Below are 20,858 nucleotides of genomic sequence, written 5' to 3' on the forward strand. Positions count from 1 at the left end.
ATATATAAAACCAGATACAGAAGCCTCTCAGATAGCCTCATCTACCAGAGGGCAGACAGCAGAAGCAAGAAGAACTATAATTCTGCAGCCTGTGGAATGAAAACCATATTCACAGAAAGATAGACAAAATGAAAACGCAGAGGACTATGCACAAGATGAAGGAACAAGATAAAAAGCAAGAAAAACAACTAAATGAAGTGGAGATAGGCAACCTTCTAGAAAAAGAATTCAAAATAATGATAGTGAAGATGCTCCAGGACCTCGGAAAAAGAATGGAGGCAAAGATCAAAAAGATGCAAGAAATGTTTACCAAAGACCTAGAAGAATTAAAGAACAAACACCTAGAAGAATTAAAGAACAAAAAAACAGAGATGAACAATACAATAACTGAAATGAAAAATACACTAGAAGGAATCAATAGAATAATTGAGGCAGAAGAACGGATAAGTGACTTGGAAGATAGAATAGTGGAATTCATTCTCACAGAACAGAATAAAGGTAAAAGAATGAAAAGAAATGAAGACAGCCTAAGAGACCTCTGGGACATTAAATTCACCAACATTCACATTATAGGGGTCCCAGAAGACATTCCATCCAAAAACAGCAGATTACACTTTCTTCTCAAGTGCACATGGAACATTCCCCAGGATATATCACATCTTGGGTCACAAATCAAGCCTCAGTAAATTTAAGAAAATTGAAATCATATCAAGCATCTTTTCTGACCACAATGCTATTAGATTAGAAATCAATTTCAGGGAAGAACACGTGAAAAACAAAGACGTGTAGGCTAAACAATACATTACTAAATAATCAAGAGATCACTGAAGAAATCAAAGAGGAAATCAAAAAATACCTAGAGATAAATGACAATGAAAACACAACGATCCAAAACCTATGGGATGCAGCAAAAGCAGTTCAAAGAGGGAAGTTTGTAGCAATACAATCCTACCGCAAGAAAAAAGAAAAATATCAAATAAACAATATAAACTTACACCTAAAGGAACTAAAGAAGAACAAACAAAACCCAAAGTTAGTAGAAGGAAAGAAATCATAGAGATCAGAGCAGAAATAAATGAAATAGAAACGAAGAACAGCAAAGATCAATAAAACTAAAAGATGATTCTTTGAGAAGATAAAATTGATAAACCATTAGCCAGACTTAAGAAAAAGAGGGAGAGGACTCAAATCAATAAAATTATAAATGAGAAAGGAAAAGTTACAATGGACACTGCAGAAAGACAAAGCATCCTAAGAGACTACTACAAACAACTCTATGCCAATAAAATGGACAACCTGGAAGAAATGGACAAATTCTTAGAAAGGTATAACCTTCCAAGACTGAATCAGGAAGAAATAGATAACATGAACAGACTGATCACAAGTAATGAAATTGAAAATGTGAGTAAAAATTTTCCAACAAACAAAAGTCCAGGACCAGATGGCTTGACAGGTGAATTCTATCAAACATTTAGAGAAGAGCTAGCACCCATCCTTCTCAAACTCTTCCCAAAAATTGCAGAGGGAGGAACACCCCAAACTCATTCTATGAGGCCACCATCACCCTGATATCAAAACCAGAAAGAGATACAAAAAGGAAAATTACAGACCAATATCACTAATGAATATAGACGCAAAAATCCTCAACATAATACTAACAAACAGAATCTAACAACATATTAAGAGGATCATACACCATGATCAAGTGGGATTTACCTCAGCGATGAAAGGATTCTTCAATATACTCAAATCAACCAATGTGATACACCATACTAACAAATTGAAGAATAAAACCAAATGATCATCTCAACAGGTACAGAAAAAGTTTTGACAAAATTCAACACCGATTTATCATAAAAACTCTCCAGAAAGTGGGCATAAAGGGAACCTACTTCAACATAATAAAGGCCACATACGACAAACCCACAGCAAACATCATTCTTAATGGTGTAAAACTAAAGGCATTTCCTCTAAGATCAGGAACAAGACAAGGATGTCCACTCTCGCCACTATTATTCAACATAGTTTTGGAAGTCCTAGCCACAGCAATCAGAGAAGAAAAAGAAATAAAAGGAATACAAATTGGAAAAGAAGTAAAACTGTCACTGTTTGCAGATGATATGATACTATACATAGAGAATCCTAGAGATGCCACCAGAAAACTACTGGAGCTAATCAATGAATTTGGTAAAGTTGCGGGATACAAAAAAATTAACACACAGAAATCTCTTGCATTCCTATACACTAACAACAAAAGATCAGAAAGAGAAATTAAGTGAATAATCCCATTCACCATTGAAACAAAAATAATAAAATACCTAGGAATAAACCTACCTAAGGAGGTAAGAGACCTGTACTCAGAAAACTATAAGAAACAGATGAAAGAAATCAAAGATGATACAAACCGATGGAGAGATATACCATGTTCTTGGATTGGAAGAATCAATATTGTGAAAATGACTATACTACCTAAAGCAATCTACAGATTCAATGGAATCCTTATCAAATTACCAATGGCATTTTTTAGAGAAGTAGAAGAAAAAAACCTTAAAATTTGTGTGGAGACACAAAAGACCCTGAATAGACATAGCAATCTTGTGGGAAAAAATGGAGCTGGAGGAATAAGACTCCTGGACTTCAGACTATACTATAATGCTATCGTAATCAAGACAATATGGTACTGGCATAAAAACAGAAATATACATCAATGGAACAGGATAGAAAGCCCATAGGTAAACCTACACACCTATGGTCAACTAATCTATGACAAAGGAGGCAAGGATGTACAATGGAGAAAAGACAATCTCTTCAATAAGTGGTGCTGGGAAAAATGGACAGCTACATGTACATGAATGCAATTATGACACTCCCTAACACCATACACAAAAGTAAACTCAAAATGGATTAAAGACTTAAATGTAAGACCAGACACTATAAAACTCTTAGAGGAAAACATAGGAAGAATACTCTGACATAAATCACAGCAAGATCTTTTTTGACCCACTTCCTAGAGAAATGGAAATTAAAAAAAAAATAAACAAATGGGACGTAATGACATTTAAAAGCTTTTGCACAGCGAAGGAAACTATAAGCAAGATGAAAAGACAACCCTCAGAATGGGAGAAACTATTTGCAAATGAATCAACAGACAAAGGATTGACCTCCAAAATATATAAACAGCTCATGCAGCTCAATATTAATGAAACAAACAACTGAATCAGAAAATGGGCAGAAGACCTAAATAAACATTTCTCCAAAGAAGACATACAGATGGCCAAGAGGCACATGAAAAGCTGCTCAACATCACTAATTATTAGAGAAATGCAAATTAAAACTACAACGAGGGATCACCTCACACCGGTTAGAATGGGCATCATTAGAAAATCTACAAACAACAAATGCTGGAGAGGGTGTGGAGAAAAGGGAACCCTCTTGCACTGTTGGTGGGAATATAAATTGATACACCCACTATGGAGAATAGTACGGAGGTTCCTTGAAAAACTAAAAATAGAACTATCATATGACCTTGTAATCCCCCTTTTGGGCATATACTCTGAGAAAACCATAATTCAAAAAGACACATGCACACCAATGTTTACTGCAGCACTATTTACAATAGCCAGGTCATGGGAGCAACCTAAATGCCCATCAACAGACGAATGGATCAAGAAGATGTGGTACATATATACAATGGAATACTATTCAGCCATAAAAAGGAACGAAAGTGGGTCATTTGTAGAGACACGGATGGACCTAGAGATTGTCATACAGACTGAAGCAAGTCAGAAAGAGAAAAGCAAATATCATATATTAACGCATATATGTGGAATGTAGAAAAATGGTAAAGGTGAACTGGTTTGCAAGGCAGAAACAGAGACACAGATGTAGAGAACAAAGGTACAGACACCAAGGGGGGAAAGTGGGCAGGGGTGGTGGTGGGATGCACTGGGAGATTGGGATTGACATATATACACCAATATGTATAAAATAGATAACTAATAAGAACCTGCTGTATAAAAAAATAAATAAAATTCAAAAATAAAAAAAAGAATAAAAAACACCCCCACATATATAGTTCTTATTATGTCACACTCAGGAATCCTGAGCTGAATATCAATTAATGTAATTTTCCTACTTAACGTAATTAAGGAGAAACACCATATGATTTTCATAATAGATGCTGAAGAAACTTGACATAATTCAATACCCATTCATTATAAACACTCAGCGAACAAAGAAAAGAACTGAACTTCCTGAATCTGATAAGGGTATTATGAAAAATCTACAGCTGACATCAAACTTGTTAGTGAAATATTTTTTTTCTCCTAAGAGTGGAAGCAAGGTAAGAATGTCTGTTCCCCCAGTGTTATTCAACATGTATTGAAGGTCTAGTCAGTGCAATAAAATAAGAAAAATAACAGAAAGGCATAAGAATTAGAAAGGAAGAAATAAAACTGTCTTTATTCTCAGACAATTGGTTGTTTATATTTAGAAAAAAAAATACCTAAGGAATCTACAGAACTATAAGAACTAGTAAGTGCATTTAGCAGGTTGAATGATACAATGGTAGAAAAATCAATTGAATTTCTATGTATTATTGACAAATAATTGGAAAATAAATTTTAAAATTTGATGTAAAGTAGAATCAAAAGCACAAGAATAAATTTAACAAAGAATAAGCAAAATATTACACTGAAAACTACAAACATTGCTGAGGGAAATTAAAGAAGACCTAAATAAATGGAGATATATCATGTTCATGGATTGGAAGATTCAATATTGATAAAACTGCAATTCTGCCTAAATCTGATCTATAGTTCGAAGCAATTCCAATCAAACTACCGTAAGTTTTGTTGTAGATTTTTTGACAAAAATTCAGAGCTGGGCAGTTTAATAGGAAAAGGAGAGCCTTATCAACAAAAGGAGCTGAATAATTGAATAAATAAATGGCACAAAAAATGAAATTCGAACTCATACCATATAATGAAATCAACGGGATCATAGACCAAAACATAAAAATTATAATAATAAAGCTTCCAGAAGAGAACGTAAGAGAATATCTTAATGAAATTGAAATAGGCAAACATATCTTAGAGAGGATACATTATCTGAGGAGTCTGGCTCCTAGACAAAAATCTATACATGATTTTTCAGACTCAACCATGGACAATTTCAAAGCCTTTACCTAGCAGGCCTCATGCGAGAATGCTGCCCTCCCCACACCAGACTTGGTAAATAGCCAATGCACTGTAGTCTCTAAAAGCTGTTGCTTTTACAGTCAGAACAATGGCTGGTAATGGGGGAGTGGTCATTGAGTAGGAGGGTGGTGACATGAGAGAACTGTTTGGGGCAATGCAAATATTCTATATCTTGATTGAGAGTGTTGGTTACATGGATGTTTATAACTGTCAAAGATGTACTGAATTGTTAATTAAGCCCTGTATGTTCATCTGTAAATCTTATTTTAATTAAAGACATGTTTAAATATTGAGAGAAACATACAGAAAAAGAAAGCACAAGGTCTGTGCATCTTCTTTTCGTATAAAGTTGTGTGTGTGTGTGTATGTGTATGTGAAATTTTCAGTTGGATCAGAATTTAGAGGCTAGATTTGGGGTTATATATTAATTGTTCAATTACACAGAATCATTTATTATACTATTAAAAATTTTAGAACATTTGAATAATTTCTTTAACATCCAAGACAATAAGGGTGATCTGCAACCAGTTAATCTACCTGTCTCAATAATGACTTCTTTTTTTTGACACAAAGAGTTTATTTATAAAAAGAAGGTGAGAAGCATTCTAGGACGGTCTATGACATGAAAACATGTCCACAATAATACAATAGAATATTCACTGTTGAAAAGACAGAAAACTATAAGAGTGCTTATCTTACTAATAGAAAACAAGGTTAATGGAATAAACTATATACATTATGAAGCATTCTCCAAAAGGTAAATTGTAAGGACAGTATCCCATGACATCCTCAGGTTGATAGCGCCTCTATCACCATTTCATGTACTGAGATGAAGTATATTACAGCCTTCTAAAGAAACACCCAATAATCTTGAATAACTCACTGATCCACATTTTAAGATTATTTGCAATGAGTACCAAGTGCAGTTCAAAGAACATACGGATAGAATGTTATTACTAAAGAGGATTCTCAAACAGAAGAAATCTGCAGTGGGAGACTAACTTACTAAGATTTTACAGGTGCTAAAGAGAGATAGCATCTGAAAGTTCTCTTGGGACTTTGTCATGTAAATTATTTTGGTAAAGATCTAAATTTCAATAGATACTACTTTACCATATTCTTGAACTTATCCCTAGCCAGCTGCTCTCTTTCCGCTACTTAGAATTATAGCATTTTAGAAGTGTTCAATCCATTTTTCACACTACACCTAGAATCATTTTTTCTAAAATATAAATCTGATCATGTCATTTTTCTCTTTAACACTTTCTAATTGCATATAGAATAAAATCCAAATTCCTCAGCATGTCATACAAGGTCCTCAAAATCAGGACTCTGTCTTTTCACCGATTACTATCACCACCATCAGCAGTATTTCCCCAGCCCACCCACTCTAGTTATCTCTCATCCTACCCTCTAGTCACTCTATTAGCATCCTACTTAAATTATGATGTTCATGCAGTCACACACATCTGTGTCATCTTTATGCTATTTTCTAAGCCTCCAATGCCTTCTTCCCATCCTCCTACAGGGCTGGTACTGTCTTATCTTTATGGCTCTGGTGCACAGTACTGTGTCTGTCATATAATTGTGTTTATTAAACAAGTGTTGAATGAATAAGCTTACCTATCCTAAGGTCTCACAGAAAGTGGTCAAAATTTCCTGACAACCAATTTATCCACTTTAGGTGTTTCTCAGTTCAAAACTACTAAAGCAAAGATGATGAGTCTCACTGATAAATATTATTGAATGTTTCCCAAGTCTACCCTTGCCTTGCCTTTTGTTCTAAATGTGGTATTTTTCATAAACCCACATGTATTGGGGTTTAGCCTTACTGACACTATTATTAATCTATATAATATTTTGGGGTGATATGTCCCTGTTATGTGCTCCTTTTCAAATTCGTAGTTCAATTCATGCTTTAAACATCATGAGGATCACAGAAAATCTCCCTGTGCTTCTGGCAGGGAGCAGGGAAAAGCAGCCATGGAAAATATGCCCAGATAATTTTGTCCTCCTTAGAAGGCCTGCCCTCAGAGGAAACTATTTCACCAGAGCCTAAGTGACCTGGGGGAAGGAAAATACCTAACTTCAGCCCCTCCAGCCTTCCTGACTCACCTAAGGGTCCCTTCCCCACTTCTCCCCGGCAAGAGGAAGCACTTGTGAAGGTCACAGCCTGGGGCACAGGCTCAATGAAAGACTGAGACCTAATTATAGGAATATAGAACACTTCCCCTTCCCTACACATCAATAGGGCTCCTGTATAATAACAGGGGAACTGCATGTCTCAGACCTTATTTAAGGAGCCTTTAGGAAAACCCAAAGATAATAGGGGAGACAAAAAAAGGATATCAGAGGAAATTTTAGTCTCTGACTAATCTTAAATTATACTTGTCTTTTTGTCACTCAAAATCCCTATCAGTGCCTCAGTTTTTTATCTAGGTGCCCCATAAACATCTTAAGCACACAGCTAGAACGTTACTATCTTTCCCAGTACCAGGCCCACTCACTCATCCCTAACTTGCCCCCACTTCCCACCTCAGTTAAGATGTATGAATACATTCACACACCTAACATTTCACTGGATTCTAAATCCTATTGATTTTACAGAGCAATTCTGAGAGGGAAGTTGAATTTCCTCACTGAAAAATTGAAGAACTAATGCACAAGCTAGTCAGGTGACTTAATGGAACCAGGAGGTAATACTATATGTAATTAATATAACTCAAATTAGGTGTGTTTGTCATAGTTACAGGGTACCATTGGATCACCTTTAAATAATTAGGCATGAATGCTCTGGGCCAGTACAGGAATGATAAACCAGTAGTAAGATTATTAATTATACACATACATACATATACACATTATATACACACACACCTAAATATTTGTTGAATGAATGACTAAATATATTTTATAAACACAATCTTGGTTATGCAGTCTAAGGGGAAAGGATGGTACAATGTTACTGGGCTACTACTTTAATTCACTCAGCCTTTCAAATCCATGATATGTGCATGCACTTACTGGCACATTTTACTAAGCATTTATCATCTCTGAAACTTAATGCCTACAATGAAGTGACAAAAAGTTGGAAATGCAATCAGCATTACTGATATATAGATACTTAAACTGTTTTCTATTCTTAACATAATTGTCTTTATCATTTAGCAGTTGAGTAGGTAGATACTATGATGAAAAACAGCTGGTGTTGATAATAGCACACAGCTCACTTCAGAAAAAAGAACAATGCAGCAGCTTGCAAGATTTAGCACCAGATCAGCAGTAAAACTCTTTTTCTCTTTTTCTTTTACACTTAATAGTGAATCCAAAACAAAACTGGAAATCTGATTTTTTTGGGCAACAGAACCTTTTCTTCAAGTTCAATAAGCATTTTTCTTATGAGTGATATATGCTTGTACTGAAGGATTGAAATGGTTTACATTTTTCAAGGTAATTCAATGTAGTTTCTTAAAATAAAACTCTAGTTATTTCCTCTACGTTACATAACACTGACTAGCCTATAAACACATTGGCATACTATCTCTCTTCTTTTTCTCTAACCTAGTTTATTAGCTTGTTTTTTATTTTATTTGTTTTGACTCAGCACACTCACACTTGGAGGAGACATGTGGTAAGAAGTTATTTTCTATTCTGTTGAAGATCACCATTTAAGATAGGCAGCACGTCAGATTACAGCTGACCCCTGAACAACATGGGCTTTGAATTGCACAGGTCCACTTACACATGGGTATTTTTCAACAGTAAATATCACAGTACTACACAATCCACGGTCGGGTGAATCTGTGAATGCAGAACCGCAGATACTGAAGCAACAGTGGGTATGGAGGAACCTCAAATACAGAGGAACTGGTATACAGAGGGCTGGCTGTAAATTAGACCTGGATTTTCAACTGTGGGGAGGAAAGGTGCGCCTACCCCCACATCGTTCAAGGGTCAACTGTACTTTCACTTTTGTACAGAAATATAAGGCTAGGTAGAGGAGGGAGAAGAAATGAGACCCATGAGTATTATTATATTATTAAAATAAAAATCACATATGGAACAATGTATGTTAAATGTCATTTTAGGTATGACATATATACACATTCTGGTCCTTACACTATTATTTGCATTATCCATCAGCAGTATATACAGGGAAAATTTAAACATAACTTCTAACTTTCCAAGATTTTGAGGTTGATTACTTTTAAGATACTTTGAAAGTGTAAAATGTTGTTTATTTTTTTGTCTTGCAAACCTAAGGCACATATAAACACTCAACAATAAAACAAATATAAACGAATTCCATCATTGATATCTTCAAACAAAGTATGTTTAATCACTGATTGAAACTATAAGATAATTTCTGTACTGCTCAAAAAAATTCAGAAAGCAGAATCCCTGTCAATCATAAAACAAACCGCTTTCCTATGGAGAAGAGCCTTGAAACCTCTGGACCAGGTTTAAGATGTGTTAGTACTCTAATCTACTGTCAACTTTCAAGGTAAGTAGAAAATTCTGATCAACCCTGACCTTATTTTTCATTATAGTTCCCAACACATGACAGACCTTTAACTTTATAAACTATTTACATACTGCAAAATTAGTGGTATGCTTCAAGAGCAACAACTAGTTCAGTGTTAAAAGAATTTTTCTGGCTTCTGAGATTCAGCTCACAATTTGAATCTTTACGACTCATTCTACTGGCTTTGTGTTTTTCATAAACATTTATTTTCAGCTTGGAAGTCATGTATTCTAACATCTGCTTTCAAATTTTCTCCTTTTCCCAAAAATAATTCGGTATTTCCCCCCTCCCCAACAAGGTGATAATAACCTAATGAGATTTTAAAAATAAATTTTCATGATTTTTATTTCACTGACTATACGATCATGTTAATAAAAACACATTAACTACTCTTTCATCTATCCCTGACCTTTTTTAAACTCAGAAGAATTTAATATTCCATCTAAATCTTAACATGTAATTTTTATGGGTGTGGTGGGAAGAGGAGGACCATAGCTAAAATCTCCATATTTAATTTCCATTATGATTGTCCTTTTGTAATTCCAGGAAGATGTGCTTAGAAATATACATGCATTAACATTACATAGCTATAAGCAGAAAATGTGAATAATTATGGATTCTCAGCTTCAAGTAAAATGGTATCAAATCTTAGAGGGCTGACAATACAAAACCTTCACTGAAAAACTGGGTACTACCATTGCTCTACTTTTTCACCTGGTCAGCTCTCCACAAGCCAGAAAAAAGGAATTATGGATACCTACTGGGGGCACTTATGTTAAGAATCCTTTGCTTTTTGCTCATGATAGAGCTCCTTGAAGGGAATGTTCAGAGACCAGAATGCTCCACAAATATCAATATGGCATTCGATTTTGGGACCTGATGTTCTTTTCAGGGATACTTTTTCATTCTTTCAAAAACACTGAAAAGAAAGAAAATACTTCTACAAATTTATTTTTAAATATCCCTAACATGGCTTATAAGATCCTCCATGACCTCTTTGTCCACCTCTCCATTCTCTTTTCTAATCACTTTCCCTTTTGCACTAAGTATACCACTCCAATTCCTTTAGTTATTCGGGGGGTTTCAAGCATTTTTTTCCTGCCATCTAGAAGATTCTCCCCTCTCTCCACTTCTCACATTCTAATGTCGATTAATTTCAGATATTACCTTTAACATCACTCTCTTAGAGAAGGTTTTTTACCTCCCTCAGACTTGGTAGTGTCCTGTTATAAATTCCTATTGCTTTCTGTAGCACTTATCACCATTATAACTATTTATTTAATAAAGGAGGCATTAGTAGCCTACTGGCTACAATCATTTATACTTGGCTCAAGTGTTACAGTTTTTAAAAATGTGGGCCACTGTTTACAATTGGGAGATTACATTATATTATGAAAACCCTATTTAATTTATATGTATCCCTAAATGTAAGCAAGAAACTGTTCATTGAACCCCACCCCCATTCAAAAAAAAAAAAAAGGAAAGAAAAAGAATGGAAAACAGAAAACCCAGATCACTTCTCGTTGACCTTCTTTCCCACTCTCCTACCACAGGGATTGTCAAAAGTACCTTAAAACTCTATGATTTCATAAACTAAATTGAATTTCCTCCTCACTCTCTCATTCTCATCGATTTCCAAAAAAATGGCTTGTATTTCTTATAGATCTTACGCAATCTGGTACATAACTGTGTGGCTCAAAAAATGTATGGTTTTGGGCTTCCCTGGTGGGGCAGTGGTTGAGAGTCCGCCTGCCGATGCAGGGGATACGGGTTCGTGCCCCGGTCCGGGAAGATCCCACATGCCGCGGAGCGGCTGGGCCCGTGAGCCATGGCCACTGAGCCTGCGCGTCCAGAGCCTGTGCTCCGCAACGGGAGAGGCCACAACAGTGAGAGGCCCACGTACCGCAAAAAAAAAAAAAAAAAGGATGGTTTCCATGAAATATTCCATGCTATGCTAAATAATGATAAAGACTGCATTACAAAATTGTTTTAAGTCAGAAAAGATAAGTACCCTTTCCTAGCTACTTAAGATATTAATACAACATTTTTGAGGAATTAGTGAAGTGCTACATAATAGATACTACTGGTATTTTTCATGTATGTGTTGAAAATGAATTCTATTGTAAAGTATGTAGGTAATATTGAGATAACACCTTAAAATTTTATTTAAAACGTTTTCTTTTAATTAAGCTTCTGTAATAAAACATACATCACACAACTAAGATGTTTCAGCCAACTGTTGATTTCTTCCTGCAAAAAGGATTTACTTTTCCTATGCTCAAGTCCCTTCAATATACTCAGTATTTCCTTCAAAAATAGTTTATATGTATGTATTTTTTTCTTTTAATGGTAAAGTAACTATTTTAATCTCTGAGAATAAATTAAGCGTTCTTCCACACAGATTTCCCAATTTCTTTGTATAGGTTCTCTAAGAAAAACTTCTTTCCTACTTCAAAAAATCCCTATCTTTGAAGATGTTCAGAGGTATAAAGATATGCATTCTAAGTATTTATTTCAACCATAATGACATAAATATATTGAATTAATTTTCAACTGTACAAAGGAAATACACCAACAAAACAAAAAAGCATTTAAACATCTCAGCCATTACAAATCCACTCTAAAAGTATTACCATTTTGGTTTTATTCAGATTATCATACTCATCTTGAATACTGTTTGGGTGTATCCTCAAAAAAAATTTTTTTTAAGTCAGCCAGATGGACACTATAGCAGAATCATATCAGAGAACAGGCTGAAAGATGACGGACCTCATCCTATAGTTGGGCTTACAGGGTGGTAACCTTGGAAACTGTAGCCAACATCCAGTGTTGGATGGCGCTATGAAAAACCCAGTATTTCTTCCAAAATACCCTACCACTATTTTGAGATTGTATGAGAAATGCCAAATAGACTGCTCTCATGGTTATTTCCTTTAGTACTGAAATGACACACAAACCAATACATGTCAAGAACTTTCAGCAAAATTTTCTAGCACCACTTGTACTTCTTTGTAACGTGACATCACACTATACCATTTACTAAAGGCAACTGAAGTTGGAAGCAGTTTTTGGCAAAAATAATAATGCCTTTCTGCTGTGTTTTCTCTTCAAGAACTAAAGGGTTAGTATGAAGTTAAGAAAAGGAGGAAGAAAGGAGAGGGAACTTACGAAGATTGAATGTTACACATTCTTTGCATGTTTAAAATACATAAAATAAAATACATAAAATAAAGTACATGCTACATGTACTTTAAAAAATAGTTATGCATATTTGGTACCAGGTTTTGCGTCAGGTACATTATGCATATTATCTTTCATGCTCACCCTAACACTAAAGCAGATATTTTTATCTCCATTTCACTGAAACTTTCATAATGTATAGGATTCTCTTTCCAGTGAGGTTAACAACTTGTCCAGGTTCACACAGCTACTATATGCCAGAGCTGGGAAGTAAACTCATGTCTATTTCACTCTACAGATCACTCTTTTCAGTGGCAGAACCATACTGAAAGTTTCCCAATTCACACAGGTAGTGAGTGGTGCAATTAGGACTCAAACCCATATGTCTTGACTCCAAAGACTGTGCTATCTACTATACTATGTTGTCTCTGAGCAATGAAAAGAGATGTTCTCCTTAGTCATAATATACATACATATATATATATATATTGAAGGCTTACTTGACTTCTTAGGTAATTCTCCATTGCTTCTGCTAATAAGGAAATCTATATGATTGATAGCTACCTCAATAATACATAGAAAAAGCCAAATGGGGTGATTGCTTCATTTATTTTATCAATAGGAAAGCAGTCATGATAGAAAGGAAAAAGTGAGGAAAATCATCATAATGATGATGATGGTAATAACATTATAATAATAATCACTTACATAGCACTTGCTCTTTGCCAGGCACTGCTCTAAGTTGTTTAGTTGTACTGATTTATTCAGCACAACAATCCTATTAGGTAGGTACAATTATCATTTTCATATAAGCAGGGTTAAGGAAACAGATACAAAGAGGTTAAGTCATGTCCCTAAGGTCACACAACTGTAAGGGGTAGAGCTAGGACCTAAAACCCAGGTTATCTGGCTCCACATTCCATGCTCTTAACCACTAGGCTATTGGGCCCCTCTTTGTAGAAAGAAACAACTAGAAAGGGACAACTTAAAAAAAATGCGAGGTTATTTTGTTTACAAGGTTACCAACTGGATGGTGATTCCATCATATTACTGTCAACAGATGTTCTGAACAGTGAATTTGCTAATCTGCTTCAGCAAAGAATTTAGTTAAATTTGTTCTGATTGATTACTTATGCTTTTAAACTCAGTTAAGTGGGGATTTCAGTAAAGCACAATATATTTAATAAATTCAAATTAATGGTTAATCCTAACCTATCTTTGTCTACAAAGTCTATCTCAAGAATTAAGGTGAAATATGGAGTTAGCCTATCTCTTCTCATTTTGTAGACTTAAAAAATGTTTTTTTCTTTCTTTCAAACATGTTCCAAGCTTATGTCACATAATATTTTGCTTAGAAAAGGCACATTCAGTGTGTTTGTGTGTATATTAATCTGGATTCACTTTTTAGGACTTCCCATGACCACTTCCCAGTTCCTTCAAGCATCAAGTACAGTTAGTGGGCTCAACACGATGAAAAAAGACATCTATTAGATCTAATTAGGAAAGACATCCCAAATAAGTGCACTGTGATTAAAAATAAAAGGAAACACAGGTGTACTTAAAGGCGAAGTTTACATTTAACCCCTCCACCCTTCTTTTTTCTTAAGTCACATTTTTCTTATAAACTTTTTTCTTCCCCAACTGGAATCATATAGTGACCAAGTAAATGATGAGCCAGAATAATGGCACTGAGGATCAATGCAATTCACATCAATAGAGGCACCCTACTTTCAAAAGTAAGTAGTGTTTACCTTTTCAATGAGTCAGTTCTAACAAACATATACTCTTACTTTCTGATTTCAGAAATAATGACTTTATTCTAATGTACAAGCAGAATTACCACTAATCTGCCTATACAATATGAAAACAGATTCCTTCACCAGTGTATAACTGGAATATTTATGCACAAAATTGGAAAGGTATTAAATTTACTTTACTTGAAAATGCACAATCATCATTCCTAACATATATTTTTTAGACCTGACCAGAAAAATTCTTTTAATTCTAATCAATCATCCTCTGCTTACTTTGGCAATTTAGAAACAACAGGAAAATATCTGCACGGTACAGAGAGTATTTGTAGTTTGCAAAACTAGCTTTTCTGTAACTGTTCAACACCAATAGGAAAAAAAGAGAGAGAACTTGATTTCCATAAAGAATCTCCCAGAAAAAAAAACATAAGAACTAAACTACTATTTGTTGATACAAGAAATAATTAACTTTAATTAAAGTTTGATAAGTTAGAAAGCTGATGGTGAATACTTTTAATTTGGGGGGAAAGGGGAAGTAGAAGTTTTAAAATAAATCCAATAATTTTTGCTATTATTTTCCCCCAAAGGATGAAGATTTTCAACAACAGAAAGATGATAACTACCAGGTAGAGATAATCCACTAAAAATAAAAATTGGGGTAGGCAGCAGGTTTCTTTTCTTTTCTTTTCTTTTTTAGTTTTTCCTCCAGCATTATTGACATAAAGAATTGTACATATTTAAAATGTACAACAGGATGATTTGATATGCATATACTTCGTGGAATTATTATCACAATCACATTAACTTAACACAGTTATCACCTCACATAGTTACTATTTTTGTTTTGTGGTGAGAATGCTTAAGATTTACTATCTTAGCAAATTTCAAGCATACAATACAGTATTATTAACTACTGTCACCATGTTGTCTTTTAGATCCTCAGAACTTATTCATCTTATAACTGAAAGCTTGTATCCCTTTGAAGGTTTATTGTAGTGTAAGTCCTCACAGTTGGCTTTTTTTTTTGAATTTTATTTTATTTAGTTTTTATACAGCAAGTTCTTATTAGTTACCTATTTTATACATATTAGTGTATACATGTCAATCCCAATCTCCCAATTCATCCCACCACCACCACCACCCCCCCCGCCACTCTCCCCCCTTGGTGTCCATACGTTTGTTCTCTGCATCTGTGTCTCTATTTCTAGGCAGCAGGTTTCTTATTTCTTTTGAGAGTACTTATTAAATATATAGCGTTAAGGTACTTTTCTTTTATACTTTGATTTTTAGACAAATTTATCTCTTGGATAATTTTAAGTGTGTTTATTTTCAGCAATCACTTGTGGCTGCCTGAAAATATGGAGAACAGCAATAAACACATAGAAGGGTTGGAGCCAATGAAATGCTATTTGAAGAAAGCAGAATTTTTCTACTTGAAAAACATTTTGGTTTCCACAAAAATGTAGTTTAGTTTTTTCTTCCACAGATTGTTATATCCTATGTAACCATATTACTTTCATCTTTTCAGCGAAAGCATCAAAGCTTAAACCATAGTTACATTCAATATTTCTACACTTAAGCGTTCAACTCCTAAACTTACAAGCTCCTCACTTATGAATACAATATATAGCTTGACTTACTATCCTGCATTGTATAAATGGAATTTCCCTGGAGTGTGACTTGCTCTCCCAAGAGGACAGGGTTTCTCCTTTCCTCAAACTGTCAAACTGTTAGCAAGCAGCTATGGATAGGAGAGAGCAAAGTTCCATGTGAATTACATCTCTGTATAAAATTCTCAAACCCCTTCCCAAGTGGCCTTTATTTACTCTCTATCAGTTGGAGATAAATAGGCCTATCTTAAGCAAGGCAAATGTGTCACCCCACCCGCCCCCACCGCCCTGCCCTTTACCTTTTTGATGGCATCACTGACATGAAAGTAAATGATAGTGAACTATTATGACTCAGTTTTATATCTACAATGCTGGGCCAGCAGAACAGGTACTATACAAGGGAGATAATTCAGAGACGGATGATGAGGCTCAAGCAGAAGAGATTCTGAAGGCTTGTACGATTATTTTTGCAAATTGTTATAAGAATGTCTCATTATCCTATAATTAAATTTCACTTAGTAATTCCATTTATATATATCTATACCTGGTAAATCAGAGAAGAGAAGAATGCACTCATTAAAGCCATTAGACAAAAGCCGGTCACGCAGCTGCTGAAGAATTGCTACTCCGATACAGAATGGGAAGGAGGAATTCCCAAGCAGTAGGGTATCCCAGAGGTGGAAAATTTTGTGCAGTGGAAATACATCTGTAAAATGACAAATATAAATTAATTAATTGAGATTAAAAATAAAAAATTAAAACAACAACAAGCTACTTTACTAGACATGGTAATTCCCTTATGGTCAAAACTATTACAGAACAAATACTGGCAAACTGTTTTTTGTAAAATGCATATTTGGCTTTGTAGATTTACTGCTTCCTAAGGCATCTTAAAAAACTGATAATCAGATTGATCAAATAGATGACATTTTCTAGCCACCACTATCAATCTTGGTATAGCTGTTACATTCATTCTTCCTAGAATTTTCAGGTCATATTATTCTCACAAGTTTATATACTTAGAAGAATTTTAGTATTGTTATAGATTCAGTATCATTATATTTCTATTATGCACTCTAAAAACTGCTTTTTGAAATTCCCATAAAAAAATCTGATTAGCAATTTTTTATTTTTGGAAACTTTCTTTTTTTCATTTATCAATACTCTGAACATCTTTCCAGGCCAGTGCATACAGATCTACTTCAAATATTGTATTCCATTAATCAAATATACATATTTAAGCAGAATATCCACTGTATTAATATCTGTAACTGATTAAAGTATTACATATTCACATAAACTGTTTATTTCTAGAGGAATTTTAGGATAGGAAATAACAAAAGTATTAGACAATCTCTAAAAATTGAGTCTGATTTGGTTGTAACAGTTGCCTTCTAAAACTCTATGTAAATACTATAGTTAATATTAATTTATTTTTCAATAGAGGGCAGAGATTTTATGAATGTCATGATATATCAGATAGGTTTTCATCTTATAGAACAACCTTTTTGATATTTAGTAGTCAGAACAATTGAAAAAAATTTCTACCCAACTATATTACCTTAGAATTACATAAGCATGCTCATGTAATTAAATCTGCTTAGTATTATTGTAACTATAATATACTGGGGAAGAATGAAGCTGTTCTTCTGCTAATACAATATTGAAAGAAAAGGGAAAATGATACTTACGAGTAAACATGGTGAGAAACCAAGGGATGGCATAGAGCTATGAGTGGAAAAAGATAGGGATGCAGGGGATGGATAAAGAGGAAATAAAAGAGATAATTAGAATGACTTCCAGTAAACTGAATGGTAAAAAAAGCTCTATGTTTTGGTCTACTCCACTGATTAAAAACATTCTTTAACACCATACACAGAAATAAACTCAAAATGGATTAAAGACCTAAATGTAAGGTTGGATACTATAAAAATCCTAGAGGAAAACATAGGCAGAACACTCTCTGACGTAAATCACAGCAATATTTTTTTGGACCCACCTCCTAGAGTAATGGAAATAAAAAAAAAAATAAACAAATGGGACATAATTAAACTGAAAAGCTTTTTTTACACAGCAAAAGAAACCATAAGCAAAATGAAAAGATAAACTATGGAATGGGAGAAAATATTTGAAAATGATGCGACTGACAAGCGATTAATTTCCAAAATATATAAACAGCTCTATATAAAAAAAAAAATCAAAAAATGGGCAGAAGTTCTAAATAGATGTTTCTCCAAAGACATACAGAAGGCTAAGAGGCACATAAAAAGATGTTCAACATCATTAATTATTAGAGAAAGGCAAATCAAAACTACAATGAGGTATCACCTCACATTGGTCAGAATAGCCATCATCAAAAAGTCTACAAATAATAAATGCTGGAGGGGGTGTGGAGAAAAAGGAACCCTCCTGCACTGTTGATGGGAATGTAAACTGGTACAGCCACTATCGAGAACTGTATGAAGGTTCCTTAAAAAACTAAAAACAGAGTTACCATATGATCCATCAATCTCACTCCTGGGCATATATCTGAAGAAAACTCTAATTCAAAAAGATACGTGCACCCAAATGTTCATTGCAGCACTATTTACAATAGCCAAGACATGGAAGCAACCTAAGTGTACAATGACAGATGAATGGATGAAGAAGATGTGGTATATACATACAATGGAATATTACTCAGCCATAAAAAAGAAAGAAATAATGCCATATGCAGCAACATGGATGGGCCTAGAGATGATCATTCTAAGTGAAGTAAGGCAGACAGAGAACAACAAATATCATATGATATTGCTTAGATGTGGAATCTAAAAAACGGATACAAATGAACTTATTTACAAAACAGAAATAGACTCACAGACATAGAAAACAAACTTACAGTTAACAAAGGGGAAAGGAGGGGGGATAAACTATGAGTTTGGGATTAACATATACACACTACTGTATATAAAATAGATAACCAACAAGGACCTACTGTATAGCACAGGGAACTATACTCAATATCTTGTAATAACCTATAATGGAAAAGAATCTAAAAAAGAATATATATATATAAAACTGAATCACTTTGCTATACACTAGAAACTAACACAACATTGTAAATCAATTATACTTCAATAAAAATTTTAAAAAATAAAAGAGAATCTAGATAATTATAATTATTATCACAAATATTCTATTAAATAATGACATCTATTACAAATGCTGCAGATGATCCTTTGGCCAAGGCTTATTCCACAGAGTATTTTCATTTCATCAAAGACTACACTCAAGACAATGCCTAATCCAAACACAATACTAGCATGCTAATTTCAAAGGTCTACTTTTCAAAGGAGAACTTTGTTCTTAGGAATAAAATATTCCTAAAATTTGAAGAGTCCCCATCAGTGTTGAGTTACCCTTACTGAGTATTTTTTGAAACATGATGAGATGATATTTGAAAAATGTCCAAAATGTCTCATTAAAAAATTTTTATGAAGCTTATGCCTTCTATTACCACTTTCTAAATTAACAGGAAGCTTCATAAGAGACTAAAAGTAATGAGATCCAGGAATGAAATAATTTGGTTCTTTAGATGAGTGACAAATTTATTTTCCTAAGTTTACTCTCTAGAAATGAAACACACACACACACACACACACACACACACACACACACACACACCAATTAATTTTGTGAGATTTTGAAAGTGAGAAATCATTCTTAATTTCTAAAAGTAGAGTAAAATCTCCTTTGTTAATAACAAGTATCAAAAACCAACAATAATTTATAGAAAAATCTGAAAAAGCTCTACTTTTATGTTTTATGTCAGTGCATGCTCCTATTAGACAAAGATTTTTGTACTACCTATAGCGTTTAAATAAATAGTTTTTCAGCACCTATCAATTGTGAATTTATAAGTAGAGTTGAATATTTCTTTGCATTATACACAATTGAGTATCTATGCTATTAAATGCCAGTCAAGAACCATAAGTACAGTTAAAGACTACATTAAAATCTAAGTACTGTATGTGAAATAAACCCATTGCTCCCTACAAGATCATCACTTATATGCACTGACACAGCCATTACAAATGGGGAAACTGAGGAGTACAGAGGTATGTGACTTCACTATAGAATATTGGTTGTAGAAAACAATAAAATATAATAAACTCTGAATTTTTCAGCCTAATTTAAATTTAAACATACAGTCTGTATATATAAGTTCCATCAGTATTATTTAACTTTTCTTGCTTTTAAGGATATAACATAAATTATATTATGCTCTACCCTTCTGATCAAAGCCAATTGTTTGTCATTAGGAATCTTACCTGAGTTACTTCAGCAACAAAACTAACAATCCCTTTTATTGAAGAGAGCATGTGTATGAGGAAGAACACAAAGTGGGGAGGAACCACCTGAAAGGATCAGGGGGAAAACATGCCAGGCTCACACAAAGCCAGGAATGGTTCATCTTACCACTAGCTAGAATTTTTTTTAAAACCCTGAAATAAACGAGGCATAAGGTAGAGTACTCAAAAGGATATTGCCTTAGTAATGGGGCAAAATTATGCTCCAAAATCATGCTGCCCTGGTCTCACTTAACAAACCTTAA

General features: G+C 34.1%; 1 protein-coding gene across 2 annotated transcripts in view; it reads right to left on the reverse strand.

Annotated features, from left to right (window-relative positions):
* TBCK (TBC1 domain containing kinase) overlaps window positions 1-20,858 on the reverse strand; it is a 225,683-nt gene that overhangs the window by 84,874 nt on the left and 119,951 nt on the right. For both annotated transcript variants that reach the window (XM_024754047.1, XM_024754046.1), the window contains exons 21-22: window positions 17,956-17,992; window positions 16,809-16,970 (exon numbers count right to left, since the gene is read on the reverse strand). In XM_024754047.1, coding sequence (XP_024609815.1) covers window positions 16,809-16,970; window positions 17,956-17,992 — 199 coding nt within the window. The remainder of the gene's footprint in view (window positions 1-16,808; window positions 16,971-17,955; window positions 17,993-20,858) is intronic.

The sequence above is a fragment of the Neophocaena asiaeorientalis genome, unplaced genomic scaffold, assembly GCF_003031525.2.
Source record: "Neophocaena asiaeorientalis asiaeorientalis breed wild unplaced genomic scaffold, Neophocaena_asiaeorientalis_V1.1 scaffold189, whole genome shotgun sequence".
NCBI classification, from domain to species: domain Eukaryota; kingdom Metazoa; phylum Chordata; class Mammalia; order Artiodactyla; family Phocoenidae; genus Neophocaena; species Neophocaena asiaeorientalis.